The following is a 13,277-nucleotide window of genomic DNA, read 5'->3' on the forward strand; positions in this document are numbered from 1 at the left end:
AGGGTTCTAAGTCAACCTGCCTCCCTGATATGCTAGCTTTCTGTGTGAAGAGGGTTCCCCCCCCACCCTTCGTACAGAGAGGAATGTTACATCTCGCACCTGCATTCTGAAGCGATACGGACCAGTCAAAGTTAACCACCGCAGTGAGAATCAGGCCTAAATCCCAGCCTCATCCCAGAAGGTTCCTGGTTCAAGATCCAGAATCCTTAACAAAGGATAATGCTATATGTTGGATCAACAACCCAGCATGCTTTTCTTCTCCCTCTTGCTCGCTTTGGCTTTGCCCATGTGGTTTGCCACTTGAGGAATTTTTCCACAAAGTTGGATGTAGGAATGGGTGAGAAATTTGTTCTGTTTTTGGTTTTTTTTTGCTTTTTAAAGGGATTTACCCAATTTGCACTTCCAGAGCCTTTAATACAGCTGGGGCAGTTGTGTACCAAAATCCTGATTTTTGTGGGCTTGGTGATGCAGCTCATCTCATGAAAAATGTGCACAAAAGTCCATGTTAAGGGAAATGCACACAAAATGCATAAGTGCACCTACGTGTATACTACGGTCATCATCTGAGGACCTCCTCTAAGTGCTCCCTCCAAGAGAAGTTCAGAGAATGGCCTCAAGAGACAGGGCCTTCTCAGTGGTGCCCCCCCCCCCCCCATTCTGGAATGATCTCTCAGACCCTGCCTGGAACCAACACTGTTATCTTTCTGGTATCAAGCCAAAATGTTCCACTTCTCCCAGGCATTTGACATCACATGCTAAGAGATTGTTTTTTAATGGGTCCTGGGATTTATTTATTGCTGATTATTTAACATTGTTTTATATGCGAATGGCTTTCTATTATGTTACTATATTTTATGGTTTTAATCTTCGTAAACCAGCCAGAAAGCTTTGGTGACTGGGTGGTATAGAAATGCAATGAATGAAATGAAATATTGTAGGGATTCATGCCGCCATACCCATTTCCAGACGGATTTTTTTTAGAGGGGGGATCACAACCTTATGGAGCAAGCATGACCTTAAAATTCAGCAATCGCCGATCCCTTCATCGCTAGTTGAATGTTCCTCTAGCAGGTGGCAAGTTATGTAACAAGTGAAGCGTTAGCACAACAGCAGCCATCTTGAAACCGAACTTGGCCATCGGTTTGAGCTGTCTCTGGAACAGATCATGACTGCCCTGAGCTCTTGACACAATCCCCTGAGCTCTTGACTGTCTCAAGCAGACAAGCACACACCCCCACGCCCCAACGCCCCAAACAGCAAACTGTCAGTGATAAATAAATGTTAAATAACAGCAGCGCCAGAACGAGAAACCGGTATCAGAACCTAGAGCAAGACAATACTGGAGGCCCATTTGTTATGTTACCACCAGGACTACCATTCCCTCCCAAAGTCGCCTACTTAAAGATAAGGGAAGAAAGATACCTCCCATCTGGATTTCATTTTATTATTTTGGGGGGTAATCCTCACTTCTCCATAGTTTTCAGCGTTCCCCCCCACTTGGCACGATTTAACTGCCAAAACCTCTGGAGATTCCGGGTCTTAGAAGCCAGAGCTGGTGTGCTTCACAATGACGCAGCTAATGTGTCAGAACTTGTAAAATAGCTCTTAGTGGTAGACCTCCATTTAGAGTAAGACGGAAACTAGCTTTAAATGGTCACGGCTTTAATATCTCGTCCATTACACTGGAGCAAGGTCTTGTAAAGAGTCAATTATGGGATGCTTCTGATTTGATCCACATGCAAGGGAAATCCGCTTCTTTGTCTTTAAACCTCTCTAGTAAGTGTCCTGTTTAAATAATTAGTGACACTTTTTCTTTGATCAAATTGATTTGCTTTGTTATTCTTTTATGTTAATTTGGAACCTAATCCACATAAAATCTGGGGCAGGCTTTAATGTGTTCTTCAGAAAAGGCCAAAATAGGATGATACTACCAAGAGTTTTTCCAGAAAACCCTACCACCACCCCTTTTTTTTTTCTAAAAAAAAGAAGTTTTCTTCAGGTGGTTTTTCTACATCGGCAGGAATTTTATGAAACCCAAACATAGGGAAGAAAATTGAGCAAAATATGACATTACAAAGGATGATGATGCAAAATAAGAAAATGGTAATACACAATTTATGTCTAAACAGATACGTCTCAGGGCTAAAGTCTGACTGAAGCCAAACTCACAACTGGAAAGACCCACCCTAAAAGGCCAGTTTATATGTTCAGCCAAATCCAGCAATAAAGCTTTTCATGCCATAACGGAGAATGTGTACGTCCATATTTGAATGCTCCCTATGAAATAAATCTCTGCCTGCATATGGGGGGGGGGGGGGGGAACAGAGAGAAGACCAGACTCTTTTCCCTGACATACTAGATTTCTACATGCAGGGAGGTTTTGTTTTTAAGAAAGATTCAATTATAATTTGTATGCGAGAAGTACCTTTCCTTCATGTAACCATAGAGGTCCAGCAGTGGCAGTGATTGCCCCTTTGCATCTGATACCACCTTTTCTCAGGGCTGGGCAGCCACTATTTTAAATTCCCACAGCGTCCTTGGCATAACATTGTTCTAAGGGATTGTGGGAAATGGAAATGGCAGCTTTGGAGTAGTACCGCTGTTTTCCAGTAAGTAAGCCTGCCGGGTGCGTGCACCCCCCAGCGGAGGAGCGGCAGGGTCATAGAATCATAAAATAGGAAGGGGCCTATAAGGCCATCGAGTCCAACCCCCTGCTCAACGCAGGAATGTGTGTCTGATCCAGGATCCATTAGAGTCCAGTCCTAAGATAATGGTGTACCGTAGTCATTAGGTGTTAGTCGTTAGGTATTAAGGCCGTTTTCTGTTTGCAAAGGGAGCTCTGCAAAATGCAGCATGCTGAAGTCATTTAAAACATTTCTTTTAACATCTAGATCAGATTGTTCTAAGTGCACGGCACAGTAGTCTCCAGGTAATCTCTCCATAAAACATTGCTCACACAGGTATATGCTATGGTATGGGGAGGCGGACGGACGGACAGACGGACGGACCTGTCACTCGGAGACAGTTAGATCTGCTAACATCAGTGATGAAGAATTAAGGTCTTGACGCCCTCTGCTGTTCAGTTAATGTATTGTAACAAGCATACACTGCGCTAAATTGTTCCTTGCCTGAACTCAAAAAACACCGGGCGCCTTCATTTGCCATGCTATGAGACTTTTTTTTTTTTAAGTGTTTCTTATGAAAGAAGTCAACAAAAGAAGACTTTTGCCAGCCAGACTCAAATTATTTCTATCGCCAATGAAACGTAAAGGTGATCCAGAATTGCAGAGAATGCTGGCTTAGGGTTAACAAACAACGTTGCTGGCACATTGCCCAAACGCCGCACTGGTGGCAATGGTGGGCATGGCCAAGGGCCCACACCTGAGCAGGGGCAAAACGGCAAAACTTCATCGTTGCCACCTGGTTGTTCACTTGCCTTCCGCTCTGGCCCAGGGTGTCAAAACCCCAAAGCCAGTGTTGCTCAAATGCTCCCATTTGGCTCCTCATGCCAGGGCCAGCGGCTAAGCAAACCAGGAAGTTGAGTGCTGGTTTGTTCAGTACTACAACCACACCAAGATTCCTGGCTTGGCACTCCCAAACAAGCCAGGAATCAGAAGCCAAGAGTAAACCCTGGTTTCAGATTCTGGCTTGTTTTGAGAGCAACAACCAGGAATCCTAGTCTGGATGTGCCGTCAAACAAACCAGTACTGGAGGTTAGATGCTCCAGCTGGTGGAAGGAGCCCATCTTGGCTTTTTGTGACATGCGATCCAGTCCGTCATCTCTTGCCCCAAACCAACTTGGAAAGGAAAGGAACCTCTCGTGCAAGCACTGAGTCATTACTGACTCTTGGAGGGATGCCTGCTTTCGCTGACGTTTTCTTGGCAGGCCTTATAGCGGGGTGGTTTGCCGTTGCCTTCCCCGGCCGTGATTACCTTTCCCCCAGCTAACTGGGTACTCATTTTACCGACCTCGGGAGGATGGAAGGCTGAGTCGACCCGAGCCGGCTGCCTGAAACCAGCTTCCGCTGGGATCGAACTCAGGTCGTGGGGAGAGATTCAGCTGCAGAAACGGCTGCTTTACCACTCTGCGCCACATTTGGTCTTAATACATAAGTCGTTGGGTATGGAAGCATATCAGAATGCATATTTCAATTAACAAACAAGTATATTCCTATGGTATTATAGTTCTAATAGTGTTTGCAAAGGGAAGCTCTTGGTGGAAATTTGATTTGCCTTGATTCAGGCATCTTGCTCGTCCGGCAATCCCATGTTTACCCCACACATCCCACCTAAATTTTCCCTTTTCCAGACCAATCCTGGAAGAGAGCAAAATATATGTAGGATTGCACAGTCTTGGGTATCTCACATATTCTTACTGCCACACATGCTATCTTTGGAGTTGCTCTCACAGCAGGATATGTACAAGATGTTGTCCACATTGTCCCTTGTTCTACGTAGTATATCAACACAGCAACCTGATCTCACACTTGCTTCAAAACGAGGTGGGAACGGTGGCAGAATAGGAATATCATGTTTAACTATTGGAAGAGGCAACACATTTTATAAATACTTCCTATGTCTAACACAAATACACACACACCTCTCCCTATAAGTGCAAAACTAATATAGCAGGGTATTCTTCCCTGATGGGCTATGTATCTTGAGTTTGGTTTTTACCCCCTTTCAAAAATGGCATCCAATCATCTTCCTGGAGTGGCTACATCAGCATCATGCAACGCATTCTGCTGCATATATAGACAAGCCCACGGCCAGGCAAAACAAGTGCGCAGGAGTATTCACACATGCCTGGGTTGGAATGGGAGCAACTGCAGGGTCTGTAGCTGTGTCTGGAAGGAGAATTAACTGCAACAAAAAGACACACAAATCTACCTACCAGATGCCACCCACGGACACAACAGGCTTAAGACATTCTTGCTTCGGAAGAAAGGAAGGAAGGAAGGAAGGAAGGAAGCGACACCAGGAATGACGCCACTTAAGCATTAACGGTAATCTAGATACGAAAATACCCCCCACCTTTCCCCATCACCGCATAGGCTCTAAGATCTCAATGGACATTGACATCTCTCTCTATCTCCGCAACGCTTTGCGCCGGGGACGGGAGCATTACCGCCCTAATTTCACAGCCAGAATAAGCCAAGGACAGAGAGGGAGAGACATTAAGGACTTAAGAGTGGAGATTGCACAAGCCAAGAGACAGAGCTGAGAAGTTTAAGCACGCCCTCCGCGTCCCAGCCTGGAGCTTTCAACCTCCGGATGTGTGTTGCACTTCCGATGCGCCCTTCTCCGGGCCAAGGGGGAGCTGATCATGAACAAAGCAGACGCTGCGGTCCTTGTCCACGGAAACGGCGCCATTTAGGGAATGCCACATGTTTATTTCAAAGTCTTTACTATACGTTAACATAGTAAGGCTGCAATATAATTCAATGACAGATTGATATTTAACATTAACTATACATGCGATTGGCCCCCTGCTTGCATATTTCAAGCAGTTCCCATGGGGCTGGGAGAGTGTCCAAAGCGCATCGGAGACAACCTGGAAATGGGACTGGAAATCCCCCAACGGTAACTAATTAAAGGTATATGTGAGGCCAAACAGCCCACTTAGCAGAGGAGGCTGCCCGCTGCATCTCTGCATGATTCGCTACTTTGGACTCGCCTCCTTCCAATCAGCTTCTGCCACATCACTGCGCTAGGCATTCCATCACACCTGATGCAGAAATGAACCACAGTCACCTGCTCTCAAAGGAGGCTGTCCATCACACCCCTGCATGAGAAACCGTCCTGGGCTTTGAAAATTAGCAATTCACACAGAAACGGGGTGGGGGAAGCCCCCCCCCAAAAGGAAATATTTATGACTGTATGAGTGAAGTGTGCCTCCATCTTGAATGGAGTTCCTGACCTATCAGAAGTTTAGGAAACACTGAGGCAAATGTTAGAAATGATGGCCTCTTCCTAGAATAGCCCACAATGCTGCTCAAAGTGAGCAATGGCATTCCAAAAGCCAAATCTTGTGCATGCCAGAAGAATTCTCACCATCATCTCGCCATGGACCAGTGCTGCTGAAATCACCACAGCCTGCCTTTTCCCTTCTGCTGCTATGACTGTTTTAGAACTGCTTTTCAAAGGACCGCCTTCAACATTAGTTTTAAGGGGCCAGACCTGCTGGTGAATGAGAACTACTCAAGTTAAGTGCCTTAGGATGCAATCCTATGCCTGTTTAGACAGCAAAAAAGTCCTAAAACTCTCAGCTGTGCTGGGGCTGGGGAATGCTGGGAGTTGTAGAACTTTTTGCTGTCTAAACAGGCATAGCATTACTCCTTAATCCTTCAAACTGGAATGAACAGGGGCATCCCAGAGGACACCATTTCAAAGGGGCTTTTGCAGAATCGTGCAGCTCTTGGTGTTGTTCCGCCACATCTTTTCATTCCCCAAACAGCATTCTGGCGCTCTTTGCTTGTCTTCATCATGGACCACTTGGGCCTTGACCCCACAGAGGAAGAGGATGTCATTCCAAGCAGCAGAGAAAAGCAAAGAGCCATCTAGGTCAAACTTGTGGGACACCTTGAGAGCTAACGTGACGGTGGTTAGAAGATAAGACTAGCAAGACAGGGGAGACCTGGGTTCATAGACCAGTCAGTATTGTAGAGTTGGAGGAGGCTTTGTAGGCTGTCTGGGCCAAACCACTACTCAGTGCAGGAAATCCAGACCATGCCCAACAGATGGCTGTGCTGCCTCTGCTTGAAGACATCTAATGGGGCAGAACTCATCATCACTCAAGGTCATGGCTTCCATTGCCAAACTGGTCCTACTGTCAAGACGTTCTCCTAATGCTCACCAAAATCTCCCCTCCACATCTGAAGCTCATTTGATCGAGTCCTACTCTTTGGGGAAGCAGAGAATATGGCTTGGATCTCTGGGAATTTGAAGAGTGCTACCACGTTCCTCTCAGACTTCTTTCCTCCAAGCTAAACATACCCACGGTTCCATCAACCTTTCCTCGCAGGACTTGCAGGAAATTCAGAGATAGAATATCCTGAACCGGTAGCTGCCTAGATTCCACTTGAAGGCATCCATCGAGGGACAGCCCACCGCCCCAAGGTAACTAGCTCTCAGCCGAACCTGCCTCACAGAATTGTTGCAATGATTTAAAAAAGAGTGGGACGGAGGGTTAATATATCCCGTTTTGAGCTCCTTGAAGGAAAGGTGGGGTATACATGTAAACAAACAAATAAAAAGAATAATGAACTATCGTCCATTTCTCCCTCCCTGGCAAGCACTTCTCTGGCGCCCACTGCAAGGCGGGAAAGAAGCAGGCAGTCGGGAGAGTAAATGAACAAAATAAAATATATATATCCTGCCTCTCTTTCCCCAAAAAGGGACTTTCAAGGCAGCGAATTAATGTTGTTGTTTTTTTAAAAAAATCCAATAATACAGCCTTCCTCAACCTGGGGCGCTCCAGATGTGTTGGACTACAACTCCCAGAATTTGGAGTTGGGAGATGCAGTCCAACACATCTGGAGCGCCCCAGGTTGAGGAAGGCTGTAATAATAGGACAAAAACAATAATACGAGAAAACCAAGACAAAAAACAGACAGCAGCAGTGAATACCTAACAAGACAGAGAACAAATCGCACCCAAACACCCTGAGGAAAAGCATCTCAGAGGAATACTGGGTCAAGCTGGATCTTCAAACCATCTTCAAAAAGGAGACCAACAAAAACCTGGATCCAGCACTGGTTTTCACAGGGGGAAAAAACCTTGGTTGTTGCATTCATCAGGTGCTATCCCAGATTTTGGAGGCCCGGTACATTACAGAACTCATTACCACAAGATGTAGTGACGGCCACAAATTTGGATGGCTTTAAAAGGCGGGTTGGATAAATTCCTGGAGGAGGAGGAGAAGGCGATCAATGGCTACTAGCCCTGATGGCTCTGTGCTGCCTCCAGGATCAGAGGCAGTAAGCCTGTGTGCACCCGTTGCTGGGGAACATGGGTGGGAGGGTGCTGTTGCACCATGTCCTGCTTTGTTGGTCCCTGGCCGACAGTTGGTTGGCCACTGTGTGAGCAGAGTGGACTAGATGGGCCCTTGGTCTGATCTTATGGGAACATGGCCTTAAGTAACATGGGTCCAACTCTTTGGAACTCCCTACCGCTACGAATTAGGCAGACGCAGATCGTTTCAGGTTTTTGGCGCCTCCTGAAAAATCTACCTTTTCCAACAGGCATTCCCAGGGAGGTCATCTTGTCCCTCTGTACATGCATCGCTCAGAAAATGTCTTTAACGTAAGCGGTTTGTCAGTGCCGTTAATTAAAGAAATAACTCCCGCCTGCGTGGTGGGCTAACTTCACCCCAGGTATCTTGTCCTTGACCAGGACGTTGAATTCATTCGGAGGCCGGCATCAAGCCTTGGCAGCCTCCACCCCACTTCCCACTTAAGCTGCAGTAAGCCCATGTGCAGAAGGGCTGCGTCGGCATATCGGAGTGGAGAAGATGTTTGGATTAGCTGAGAAAACCCATTCCAAATCTCAGATGATAAAACGCCCTAAATCCTAATTGCAACTTTCATCTCGCGTCTTAAAGGCCTCGCCGCCAGCTGATATGCCGATACCGATCAAGTGTTTAAATTTGATAAATGCAGCTTACCCGGATCCCCCGGCATTGCTGGCCGACAGAGTAGCTCAATAGGATCCAGGCTCCGAAAGGTGATTATCTGCCTAAAGGAGGAAGAAGATGAGCCCCAAGGACAACCTTGTTTGTCAGTTTACGCACTTAATCGGAACAAAGCTCATAATGCTAAGAGCTTCTCCGTGTTATCGAAAATAAAACAAAAGCCGCTTTTAAATAAATTATGCTACCGTTTTGCGGGGGGTGAGGGAGGCGAACGGGAGGGAAATCTAGGAAGAGTCACCGTTGAAGTACCTTTTGGCTGCTTTTCAGCCCAAGGGGAATTACAGGCCAAATGCTGTGAACAGGGGCCCAGCCGGTGGGGGGTTGGTGGCTCCGATTTCAGTGGGGCTGGAAATCCATTCCAGGCTTCAATCAGGACTAGCCAGAACTCTAAAGTAGCTCTCCAAGGTGCTGGAATGGATTCACAGACGCACCGAAATTGGAGCTACCAACATCCATTGGGTTTGGGTTGATCTTGGAACGCAGTATAGTACTTGGGAGCAATCTTAGCCAAACTGCTGCCGTCCAGATGTTTTGGAATACAAGTTCCAGCATGCTGCAGGCAGCCTTGCTGGCTGGGCATGCTGGGAACTGTAGTCCAAAACATCTGGAGGGCACCAGGTTGTGGAAGATTGAGTTAAGAGTGTCATCCTTGTACTAAGAAGACCCCGCTTCAAACCCCCACTCCCATGTGAATCTCACTATCTGACCTTTGAGCCACTCACTGTCTCCCAGACTAACCTACCTTACAGGATTGTTGTGAGGGTAAAATGGGGGAAGGGGGAAACCATGTACACTGAGAAAGAATTATTCATTTTCGGAAAGGTGTCTCTGAAGCCCCAAAGGAAACCAGTATCAGAGGCAGTAAGGCTCTGTTGACCAGTTGCTGGGGAACATGGGCAGGAGGGTGGTGCTGCGCTCATGTCCTGCTTTTTGGTTTTCCATGGGCAGCTGGTCGGCCACTATGGGAACAGAATACTGGACGACATGGACCCTTGGGCTGATCCACCACAGCTCTGCTTATGTTCTTAAGTTGAAACTTAAGAAAAAATATTGATTCTTCCTCCCAGCCCCAAACCCGTCCCTCCCCCTTAAGCAAAGAGGTATTACCATGAAAACTACTCCGTTTAATAGTGGATTCGGGCGGAGGACTGGAGTCACTCAGAAACAAGAGGGAGGTTTACAGAATTGCAAACAAAACTTTTTAAACATCCCCAAAAGTTTTGAACATGCTCAGCAGCTACAGAGTGTTGACGGGCCGTTGGAAAAGAAAAATGGAAAACAGGGTGCTGGAGGGAAAGAATATCCTGGATAAGTGCAGGGCTGAAGGTGAGGATAAACTACAACGTTTTGCTGCAGGTCCCCAAACATAAACTGTGGGGTCAAGTCTAACTCTTGGTACCAGTATTACCTCCTGTTTTAATATCTTCAAAATGCAAGCATCAAGACAAAGTTGCTGGTATACCCATCCTAAGTACTAAGGTGCTTCAAAGACAAAATAGTCTTATGTTCATAAAGATCTCAACACTGGTATTGTAACAGCTCCTGATTTTGGGAATTAGGGAGTTTTAACTGTTGTGGATGGGGCTGCACGCCCCCTGGAAGAATGGGTAACACAGTTGGCCCCTAGATTCACCATTGACATTGGAGGTTCAAGTGACCTTTGAGGCACGGAGTGCCTTTTGCCAGCTTCAGCTGCCCCTTCCTGAACAGGGATAGCTCAACCACTGCGATTGTGTATTGGTAACCTTGAGACTGGACTACTGTAATGCGCTCTATATGGGGCTGCCCTCGGAAGCTGCAGCTAGTGCAGGATAGTGTGGCAAGGCTGCTGAGTGGTGTGCACACCACACGCATGTGACACACCTAAAAGAACTGCACTGACTGCCAATTTGCTACCTAGCCGGGTTCGTGGTGTAATTATTCACATATAAAGCAAAAAGTGGTTCACGTTACCAGGAAAATCGTCTTCCCCTATATAGACTAGCAATGTATGAGAAATTCATTTCACTCCGTTTTTGATCAGGATTTACCCAGTTTTCACTTTCCAGACTGAACAAGGAGTCAAACGCAATCCACAGTCAAGGTCTGTACATTTGAGCTTGCAATGTCATTCATGGGCGCCCCAAAACGGCGCTCGACAGCATGCGTCCGTTTGAAAAACGTGTCCTTTTGAACAATGTACACAAATAAGCTTTAATCCATGGGAGAAGAAGGCATGCATTTTAAGGATGGGCACAACTGAGGCATACATTTGAAAAAAAATACCCGTGAAAACGTGTGAAAAAAGAAAAATAAATGCTCGCAGCCTGTTATGGACTTGAGTTGGAACGATCTTCGGGATGCAATTTGGAGAATCCTGGCCAGCTCATGTTTTGCTAATTCGCACATCCCTAAGTTCAGTTAGACCACTACAACCTTTAGGGGAGCCCTTTTGACCAGGCTGCATCCCACAGAGTCCCATCTAAAAGCAACATGGCAACGAGCCTTCTCAGCGGTGGCACCCTCCCTCTGGATTGCCCTCCCCTCTGCGATATGTTATGCACCAACAATCAAGTACTTCTGACGGTTATTAAAAACTTGTTTGCCCTGGCTTTTCCTAACCATTAACTTGTCTAAACTTTGCTGTGCTTCTATAGCCAGTGCGGTATAGCGGCTAAAGTGTTGAACTCTAGTCCCCCCCTTAGCCGTGGAAACCCATTGGGTGACTCTCAGCCCAACCTCACAGGGCTGTTGTTTTGAGGATAAAATGGAGAGGAGGATTATGTATGCCACCTTGGGTTCCTTGGATATAATAATAATAATAATAATAATAATAATAATAATAATAATACGTTTTATAATTTATTGTAAACCACTTCAGGAGTGGGGTATATAAACATTTTTTAAATAAATAAAGTGTGGAATTAGATGTTGTAATGTCAAAAACACCGTTGCCGAGATGCAGGGGAGGGTTGGCAGATGTGTGTGCTTAGGTCTTCCTGTGGTTGCTACCTTCCCATAAATTTCCCCCACTGCTGGATTTTTCTGTCTTAGAGGTTGACTGGGGAGCAAATAAACATGGCAGAGCACTGGGTGGTATTTATAAATAAATAAACAAATAAATACACATTTCAAAATAGCGTTAAGAGGAAATTCTGAACGAGTTCCAGGATCTTAGAGCAAAAGGGAACCTTTAAGCATCCATTGTTCTACTTACTGATATTAAGTAACTACACCAAGTTCTTTAGGCGGCTAGGAATAATTCTAATATATGGCATAACTGAAGCCTTAAAGAAAGTCTACTGCAAGCAAACCCAGAAGCATGCTTGTTTAACCCCACGCAATTTTGCATTTAAGGTACTGGCAAAGATACAGCTTTTACACTTGTAATGGCATTTGTGTCCTACTTTGAACGTTATCAAACTGTTTGGTCTAATCCTTTAGGAAACACCGTAATGGGCTCATCTCCTTGGTTGGAGCCCGTTAGCAGGGCAAACGCAAAGATTTAGCTCCCCGCGTCTGTCTCTAAATCTTCTAAGTGAAAGATGATTTACAGTTAAGCTAACAAAAATGTGACCACTCTGGAGTCTGGAAAGCCTCAATCTGATTTTGGTAATCTTAAATCACGAGAAAAGATTTTGTCTCACGAACCTTGGATCCATTTAACGACGACACAAAATTGAAAAAGAAAAAAGAAAAACCGGAGTCTATTGTGAGACATTCATTAAATTATAAAAAGGTTTATGGCGCTTTCCAATGCAGGGAGGTTGTCAGCGTTTGCCTGAGAACCAAGGAAGGGGAGAGGTGAATAAAGCCCTTGGGTGGGGGGCGGGGAGGGGGGAGCCAGATAATCGTTGTTATTTTTTCACACACACCTCTCCCCAAAAACGGCATAAATTAGTCCCAACTTTACAAGGAGTGAAAAAGTCAAGCTCAGATATTTTAATTAGGAATATTAAGAAGACGGCGTCTTAAAAGTTCAACCAAATGTATTTGCCGTGGGAGATGGGAGCACTTAAAGCACATACAACTTGACCTTCTCCACGTTCTGTTAATCTAAACTGGGGCCCGGACAAGGCTCCTAAGGGATTCAGTTTAGCAAGCCAGTGAAAGATCTTATTTGCCTGATGTACAAATGGAAGATTTTAACTGGTAGTGCGGTATAGATACTAAACAATGGACACAGCCAATCCCAGTTCCTTGACAGGTGCGCCCTAATGATACACACACTTCCAAAGACTTTTGCAACACTCAAAACTTTACATTTTTAGGTATCCATTTAGGGGGGGGGACTGCATTAGATATGACACACATGCATGCATGCACACATGCACACAAGTATTTATTTATTTGAAGTATTTCTGGGCCACCTTTCAGGGCACCTTCCAAGGCAGCGTACAATACTAAAATGCATATAAGGAAATTATAGAATCATAGAATAGCAGAGTTGGAAGGGGCCTACAAGGCCATCGAGTCCAACCCCCTGCTCAGTGCAGGAATCCACCCTAAAGCATCCCTGACAGATGCTTGTCCAGCTGCCTCTTAAATTTAGTGTAATTAAAAAGCGATGCAGTAATAAAAATAGCCAACGCTCCACAGCAAACAT

General features: G+C 45.6%; 1 protein-coding gene across 1 annotated transcript in view; it reads right to left on the bottom strand.

Annotated features, from left to right (window-relative positions):
- Window positions 1-6,387: 6,387 nt before the first annotated feature.
- Window positions 6,388-13,277, bottom strand: part of BRIP1 (BRCA1 interacting helicase 1) — a 164,754-nt gene continuing 157,864 nt past the window's right edge. Inside the window, exons 23-24 of the mRNA XM_063146787.1 lie at window positions 8,666-8,736; window positions 6,388-6,590 (exon numbers count right to left, since the gene is read on the bottom strand). Of these exons, the coding sequence (XP_063002857.1) occupies window positions 6,388-6,590; window positions 8,666-8,736 (274 nt within the window). The remainder of the gene's footprint in view (window positions 6,591-8,665; window positions 8,737-13,277) is intronic.

The sequence above is a fragment of the Elgaria multicarinata genome, chromosome 22 (genome assembly GCF_023053635.1).
Source record: "Elgaria multicarinata webbii isolate HBS135686 ecotype San Diego chromosome 22, rElgMul1.1.pri, whole genome shotgun sequence".
Taxonomy (NCBI): Eukaryota; Metazoa; Chordata; class Lepidosauria; order Squamata; family Anguidae; genus Elgaria; species Elgaria multicarinata.